This window comes from Arvicanthis niloticus, unplaced genomic scaffold (assembly GCF_011762505.2).
Source record: "Arvicanthis niloticus isolate mArvNil1 unplaced genomic scaffold, mArvNil1.pat.X pat_scaffold_1266_arrow_ctg1, whole genome shotgun sequence".
NCBI classification, from domain to species: domain Eukaryota; kingdom Metazoa; phylum Chordata; class Mammalia; order Rodentia; family Muridae; genus Arvicanthis; species Arvicanthis niloticus.
Genome location: NW_023045261.1, coordinates 27,830 through 36,733, shown reverse-complemented (window position 1 = coordinate 36,733; position 8,904 = coordinate 27,830). Strand labels below are relative to the sequence as shown.

General features: G+C 41.0%; 1 protein-coding gene across 1 annotated transcript; it reads right to left on the bottom strand.

The window, feature by feature from the left end:
* Positions 1–1,387: 1,387 nt before the first annotated feature.
* LOC117701529 (vomeronasal type-1 receptor 51-like) lies at positions 1,388–2,353 on the bottom strand. Its single transcript, XM_034493163.1, has one exon. The coding sequence runs from the start codon at positions 2,318–2,320 to the stop codon at positions 1,388–1,390; it is 933 nt and encodes a 310-aa protein (XP_034349054.1). The 5' UTR covers positions 2,321–2,353.
* Between the last annotated feature and the right edge of the window lie 6,551 nt (positions 2,354–8,904).

Sequence of the window (8,904 nt, the reverse complement as noted above, 5' to 3'; positions counted from 1 at the left end):
GTCTAGTGATATGTAGATAAACTCAGGTATTGTTGTGCAGTGAATACATTGTTCACTGAACCTCAGGGGCACTAAAGACAATGTTGTGATGTGTATGAAGATAATACATCTTTATTATGAGGAAGCACAAAAACATGCCATTTGAATATTCTAGCCACTCAGTAAGTGCTAGTGAGTGCATACATATCATATGTCTCATAAACACACAGATCTACAACACTTGTTTCCATGCTGAATTAAAAGTTTGTCTACCAAACAAAAAAATTCTGTTACCCTTTTTTCTTGAACCTCCAAAATGGTGTGTAGTTTGTGTGTCTGAGTCTAAGTGTATTGCCATCCTCTGTCAGTCAATCCATGTAAAACTTCATTTCTCTCACTGAAATAACAATTTCATCATTTGTCTGTGTTCCACTGTTGCTGAACAACCAAAGCTGAGACAAGCTGAAGCCAGACATCAGTTTATTCTATAGACACAGTAAGCCCAGAGGACATCCGTCCAAAAGCTGAGCTCCAAGTTAAATTTTAGAATATTTTAATGCCCCCCCCGTGTCTCCCTGTTTTAGCAATCTAGCGTGACTTATGTTGGGTTGGGTTATTAAACTTCTTAATACAGTGTATTCAACTGCCTCATAAACAGTAATGCTTCTCCCCAAACCAGAATTTACCAGAAGTTATCTCTAGTGCAGACTGAAGGAGGAGGAGCAGGGTTTCAGGAGAGGTGTGGGGTAGAGACTTGAACCTCCAGGGAGATGGCCAGTGTGCTGTGAATGTTTTCTATTATTCAGGGCTCCATCCCACAGCACCCTGTGCTAGAATTGCCTTGAACAGTATCCCTTACCATGCAGAGGCCCTGTTTTGGTCATACATTCTATTAATTCTAGACTATTGTTTCCAATAGTCTATTTTAGTATTTCTGTACCAGTTAATCTGTGCCTTTTGCACATAGTTCTGTTTTGAAAGTTATTTGTGTAATTCCTTTTCACTCTGAATCATAACGCTACTTACAGCAAAAAATGTTTCTCTAATTTTTTAAAATACATATTACAGAAAATTAAAATATCAAAAAATATTAGAAGTGGTCAAACACTTACAAACATTGTAGGAAACCTAAGATCATTTTGGGCAAAAGCCACCTCAAAGAAATCTCTTAAAGACTCATTGAGATATAAAATAAAATAATATAATATAAAATACAATTTTTGTATCTTGAAGGGTATGTAGTACCATCATCTGTCACATGCTTGATAGCACACAGATTAGAGTAAACCCTTTTAAGAGGAACAAATCTATATTTTCATATATTCTGAAGCACATACATACTATGCCATGATTGACAATTCTGATGCCAGTACATTGGCTCCTCTTAAAGATTCTTGATTGGTGATAATCAAACATTTATCACTGTCTTACACATGGACCTCAAAAAGTTAATGATAAGTTTTTCAGTGCTCATAAACACAAAAGAGCTGACTGTGGCATACATGTGGCTCAAAAAGAGTTGCATGTAGTAAGATGTTGGATCACTCAGGAACATAGTTCTTGAACAGGAGATAATGCTGTCAAAGATGGACATCAGCACAAAGAAGCTCATGAGCATCAGGATGGTCTGGGTGGCCCTTTGCTCTGGGGATGCTTTTGGGGAAAGGCTGGTACCTTGAAGATGTTGGGCCTGTTTTCTGTGCCTGCACAAGAGAGCCACCATGTACCAAGTGGAGATGACCATGAGACTAATAAGAAAGACATCTCTGATGACCAGCAGTGTAGAAAACATCCTTTTCATGAGGTATGTCATGGGTACAAGAGAGCAGGACTGAGTTACATAAATGAAGTCATTCATGGTCAAATTGGGGGTGGCAATGATGGATAATAAGAGATGACTACTAATTAACATATAGAGGACACTGAGCAAAAGAATGGCACATGATACATGATGGGGAGATTTGTGCTTGAACTTTGCTAAACAGGAGCTTCTGGGACTGAGGATGATGGCCTGGAGGACACTCAACAAACTGGTGGTACAAAGGGAGAGACCCCTCAAAATTCTGTACAGGTAGACAAGGAATTTACATATGATGTCATCCCATCCCATCCAAGAAATAAAAATGTCTGTGGCTATGAATTGCATGACCAGTAGCATCAGTAGGTGAGTTAGAGACAAGAGAGCAATGGGCAGGTCAGTGAGTCTGGGCCTGTGCCCACAAATGAACTTGAGAATATGGAAGAGAAGAAGGAAGTAGTTGCCTGAGATCCCAATGCCAAGTTCAGAAAAAAAGATGGTTCTTATGTTAGAATTAGTCTGGAGTCTACTTTTCTTACTCATTTTATATAAGAACAGAAGCTAAGGAGAAAAGTGGAGCAATGTCTCATCCTGAGCAAAACTACAAGCATCACTCCAGACTACTCTTCCGCCTATAGAAAAAAACTCAGTTGCCTATGCACTCTTATTCCACTGAAAACCACTGGTTCACCTCACATTCCACAGATCATCTCATTTTTCCTAAGCTGAGCCATGGCTGGATCATGTGTCGTATGGTTGATATGTGTGTGAGCTTCTTTAACATTAACTACTGCACACATCACAGATTGTGTTTTTTCTTATTTATCTTATTTAGCATATGTCAGTTTCCTGGAGCAGAAACAGCATCATAATGGTTTTCATCCACAACATCTTGATTGCCAGGACCTTTACAGAGTTTTACTATTTTGGGTGAGTTTATATGAGGAGGATTGTGTGAAAAAACAGTCCTTTTCAGTGAAACAGGTCTTGTGGATTGGGTATGCACTTATTGTACTTGGAGCTATCTTTACTCTGTTTACTGATTGTAAAACCAAATTTCATAATATATTTATATAGCAAATGTTGGTAATTGTGATCTGTAAATCCAGACATTTCTCATTCCACCAACAATATGCCATTTTTTCCAACTGTGACCTTGAACACTCTTAGACTGAGATCCAATCCCCTCCTCCTGAACATATACACAACCATTTGCCTGTGTCAGGTAGACACTAGGTACACAAGAACACCGTTCTTACACACCAAACATGGCAGTGTTCCAGCACAGGATGGTCTCTGTTGATATTTTGCCTGCTGGTCCTCTCATGAGATACCTTATGTTTGTGCTCTGGAAGAGTTAAGGCAGATCATAGTGACTGGTCAGCTCTGTCCCTGCCTGAAAAAGAAGACAAAAGATAAAATACAAAACAGCAGAACATTGGAGTGGAGTCCTTTCCAGAGAACTTTCATGGACAATTCAGGCTTTGAGTGATACTCTGTAAGTGCATCTTCCATGTTTCTACTTCAGTCCAGAGCATCCTCCAAGAGACGAGCAAAGTGGGCAAATGACAGCAGGAGCATACTCCATGTCTTCCTTCAGGATGTGAAGTCAGAAAGAAATAAAGCTACAATTACTAGAGAGTTGGGGCTACCCCAAATTACAGAATTAAATGAAGGTAGCCAAACTCTGTCCTGAAAGACAGGCTCTATATGAGTCCACATTCCCTCTTTTGATAATTGAGGGTTGATTCCTCCTCCAGATTTTTGATATACTAACTATAAGTTTATATTTATAAATGTGCTGTATATGTTGTTGACTTGTTATATTTTCTTTGATTAGACTAACTAAAACATTATGACCAAACCTACCTTGGATAGGAAAGCCTTTATTTCAAGGTAAAGACACAGACGATATTTTTCTAGTCATCTTGCCACCTACAAATTTCACAGCTCATAAAATTCTCCAATATTTTATAATAAAAAATTAGTGTTAAGCAATGGGGGCACACACCTTAATTTGAGTACTCCAAAGGCAGAGATTTGTGGATGTTCAAGTTCAAGGCCCAACTGGTCTACAGCATGAGGTCCAGGAGAGCCAGGGCTACACACAGAAACCCTGTCCTGGAAAACCAAACAACAAAAAGAATCAGTAAGGCATGCAGACTCAAGACAGAAATTGCTCTGGTGTGTATGAACCCTCCTTGGATACAAGCCACAAAGAATTCTCAAGCCTTTCCTTTCCCAGCTGAGCCTCATCTGCTCACACCTTCCTGGATGAGCATGGCTTAGGAGACCAGGAGAGAGGACTCACTCTCTCAGATCTACAGAATTAAGAGACTCTGATCTAACTGATTGGGCAGGAGAGAGAAATCTGTAACAGGCCTGGGATAATCTATTGTAGCATGCACTGTGATTGCATTTTGAACAATGTAACAAAACAATCTACCTTCAAGAGACATGAAATTATCTACATAGTGTACAGAGCACCAGGAAAAGTCACTGATTTCTGAAACAGGTCCCATTAGAAGAGGCTATACTGTAGAAAAGGAAAGGAAGGCATTTGGGCAGATAACAAAAGGAAACATGTTTGGAATATGAAATGACAAAGAGGAACCTGAGCAGTCTTTGATTGATGTCAATGATGAAGTCCTTGGCTGCTCAGGGCAGAAAAATTGACCTCCCCTGCCCACATCCTGAATCAAGGAGGCCCTGGCTTTAGCCTTTGTGTCATTCCACAGTTATTCAAGTCATGGAAACCTGTGACACATAGGATCATCAACTAGCAGAGTTTGGTAGGTGACACTGCTCAGTAGACTGTAGATGAGGCTACTCAGTCATGATGCCTACTTTTGGCACAATCATACCCTTAAACCTAGAAAGACACTAGGAGGAAATGGTTGGTACACAGGGAAGGCAAAAACACCACCAAGAAGGTGCAGGTGCTGTTTCCAGAGATGCCAGAAATAAATGAACTGTGGGAATGTGATGGGCAAACTATGAAGAGCCTTTGAGCTGAGGGCTCACAGCTCTTTCTGAAAGGCTATGTATGAATTTTTTTTCAATATTAAACACTTTGCAGCTGTATCTTCATGCTCAGACTGGCAAGGATAATGTTACTGGGTGTTTCTAAATAAGCCTTCAGAAACAGCAGGAACAGATATCTCAGAGGAGCAGCATGGCACAGACTCCAGCCACATATACTGGACCCCACACAGTGCTGCAGAACAACCTGATTTCCTCATCATTCAGTGATGCTTTGCTGCTAAGCAGATCTGACCTCCAGCCCAGTGAGTTTGTTGGAAATTTCTATTATCAGAAAATTATAAGGGGCATTGAACCTTCACAGCACCAAGGGCCTCTCCTCCCATTGATGGCAGAAAAGGCCACCCTTTGCTATGTATGAAGCTGGAGCCATGGTTCCCTCCATGTATACTCTTTTGTTGGTGGTTTAGTCCCTGGGAGCTCTGGTGGGAGGGAGAATGGGATAGGCATTTTGCAGACGGGAAACTGGGAAATGAGATAACATTTGAAATGTAAATAAGTAAAATATCCAATAAAAAAGAAAATTGAGGGATATTTATTCAATGACTATTCAAACACAGAAATGATTAATGAATACAAATATCATGTGCATTAAGGCCATGTTCACTGTTTATTAACTATATGTGTCCTGCAACCTCATCACCACATTGACTCAGGTGACTGCTCCTGCCAGGCAGAATGAGGCCAAGGGCTGACATAATTTGTGAAGTTAAACAGGGAATGGAAAGGCCCTTAAGATTCCAGTCAATAAAGGTCAGCAAGGAGCCCTCTGTTAAATGAGGTTTGAACATACAACACATTTCTTTTTCAAAGGCTTTTTGAACTTCTAAGTACTCATACTATAGAAGCCAGTATACCAACACTCTTCCTTTTATGGTATATAATCAACAGAGGCAACATTAAGTTTTTATGTTTAAATTTAAAGTTAAAACATCACTCACTACCTTTCAAGATGCAGACAAAGGATTACTTCTGAAATCCTCTGGAAATTACACCACACAACTTATGGATGATAAAGTAAATTTGGTAATTAGTTCAAAAAATAAATTGAAATTAAAATTAACAGACATCTTATAAAAATTAAGTAATTTTAGGACCTTAAGGAAATGAATATCCCAGGAAGAAAATGCACTTGATGTGGAACACAGTGCCCTGTGCTGAGAGGCTGTCAGAGCTCAGTGTCACTATGGCAGATGCTGAAACTCCTCATGCAGTGTCAGAGTTCCTCCTCCCACAGCCTGCCTTGGTCCCAGCCAACTTCTGATTCTCTACTTACTCAGGGCACTTACTCAGATGGAAGTGGCAGGGCATGTGGAATCTGAACCCGAGGAGATCCTGCACAGGCTTAGGTGAAGGGAGTCTTTAAAGATTCTCTGCAGCCTGTAATTTTAGTGACTGTCAATGACAAGTTTGCACTGGAGAGCAGGGACATGTGGGATCCCACTGGAACATTTTACCTGTTGAGTTGACTCTACTCTGTTGGATAACAGCCATCTTGGGAGAGCTGGGCCCAAACTTTTCACTGAGCTTTCTTGGCACACCTGCAAGTTAGATCATGACACAATCTAGTCAGTCCAACTTGCTAATTTCCCCTCATGCAAAATGAGAACAAACTAAACTTCTACTGCATAATTCACCTGGTTAATAGTGAGAACTCTGGTGTCTTCCTTGAGCTTCCATGTTTCTGATTAAATCTACACAGTGGATGACAGGCTGCTTCTTCAGGGTCCTTCAACTGAAACATGGAGAATTCTTGGTTCTGTGTCCTGTGGTTTCTAGATTTCCAGCTCTTAGTAAACAGTAAAAATGAATTTAAAGAAAATATAGAAGTTAAAGTAGCATTGAGAGTTTGGGGCTATGAAGTCATAGGCAGCTTGAATATAACTGTGTCTGAGGCCAACCCAGTACTGGATTCTTCTCCCCAAGGAGCTTGAATGGCCAGCTTCCTCCTCACAGATGGAGTCAAGAAGTCTTAACATCTGTTATGACAGAAATGGCATGCAATTTTGCTTTCGTTCCCGGGATCCTTTACCTATAGTTATATAAAGGTCCTGACAAATGGAGATATGCCCCATACTCAGAAGAGAGTCCAAACATCCAGGGTGGCATACACCTGTTTTTGGACCTCTGAATTATAAGACAGCATTTTATAATAACTGTTCTCAATATGCCAAAGATTCATACAGGAGCAAAGCATGAAAGATTGCTCATTTCAGAGGACCAGCTAGCTCAGTCTGTAGAGCATGGGACTCTTAATCCCAGCATCATGGGTTTGTGTCCCACATTAGGCACCATCTATATCAGGTGGTGTTTAGAGATGCTGCAGCACCTTCCATCGCTGCTAGCTATCTGTGATGCCCACCATGTTCCTGTCTCTGCTAGCTATCTGTGCTGCCCACCATGTTCCTGCACTAGAAGTGGCCAGAGGCCAAGAGCACCCCACGAGATGTAACTGTGGCAGGTGATTCAGTCAATTAGCTCCAAGGAGACCATGCCCCAAAGCATGGATTTGGGGCCAATCCTATCACCCTCATGGTTCTCTGTTGAGCCCCAGACAATACTTGCCATGCTCATGGTTCCTGGTAGAATGAAGACACTTAATGCTAAAGATTATCCAATAAATTTTTATATTTGGAAATGATCAATACACAAGATAACCAATCAATTAGAACTGTTACCCAATATCTAACCTTTTGATAAAAATTGTTACCGGGAACTGGTAGAGATCCATGGTTCTTCCTCCATGTTGCTTCCTATCTCCATCCTCTTTTCTCGTCCCCCTCCTTTTCCTTCTAAATCCTCATTCCACCTATGGCTTCTACTGTCCAATCACCAACATTCACTGCAAATAGAATGTAGTAAAAAAATATCCTGCTACATTAAGGAACTAAACATCTGTAAAAGCTAATAACATGTACTCTCTAAGATTCCACACAAGGCACCTAAGGGTTTAGACCCCTCAGAGGAAAAGCAAGGCACCCATTTAATACATACCAAACTCATGTCAAGGGGGAAGTCTGAATGCTGCACAGTGGCTTCATGAGCATTTTAATGCTCATACAGTGTGGGGAGCTGACAGAAAGTGGCTATAATCCTTGCAGCCATCTTGAGACATATACCCTGACAAGAGACTTGTATTCAACAGACTGCAACAGCTGAGCACACTCAGATAACATCTTGTTTTATATACCCAGGATTTTCACTTGGGTGTATGTGACTTAAAGGTGTGCCATAGAGATGAGATTTAAAGACATGACTTAAATGTGTGAGTTAAAAGTGTGACTTAGAGACGAGACTTAAAGGCATGACTTAAAGGTGTGACTTTAGAAGTGAGACTTATAAAAGGTGAGAGGCAGACAGAAGAGGGGACTGGGAAACTTGGAACTTGGAGGCACTAGGGATTAGGAACTAGGAACTAGGAACTCGAGACTTGAGATTTGGTACTAGGAACTCAGGACTTGGAGCTTGGGACTGGGAACTATCTACTTGGAGAGAAGAGAGACTGGAGAATAAATGGGACTGAATCACACTCTGTCTGGTCTTCATTCTTCATGTCCGTCCTCACTGTCTCTCTTGCTGAACCCTGATCTGTGGACCAGAGCAGCTTGGGGCAGTGGGGGCTCTAACATTTTAGCCCCCAAAGCCTTTGGCAGTGCGGGTTCCAACATTGATAGAGTGGTCCCTGACAATACAGCAGACATAGCTCAGCTGGGGAAGAGAAAGCCCACAGCATGGAGGGCACTAGAAAATGTTCACCCATAGCCATCCCTTCCCAGAGTGTGCTATACTTGTGTTCTAATCTCCTGCACAGGCCATTGCCACCTAATTGTCACCAGGTTCTCAGAATGAGCATGGGAGCTGGTTTGGCAGAGGAGGTGACCTTTGTTCCTCCTGCTTTCAGCAGTCATTGTTCTCTGGAAGAACAGACTCCTTTTGGATAAAGAGATAGAAGAACACATTCTAGATCCAAAATGGGCTTGCTTTGTGACTCTAGACAGATGAATCAACATGGTGAATTTTCATTTCTCTGAGTCTTTAAAAATGATTATAAAAAACTTTTATGAGCATTTTGCCTTTATGTAAGT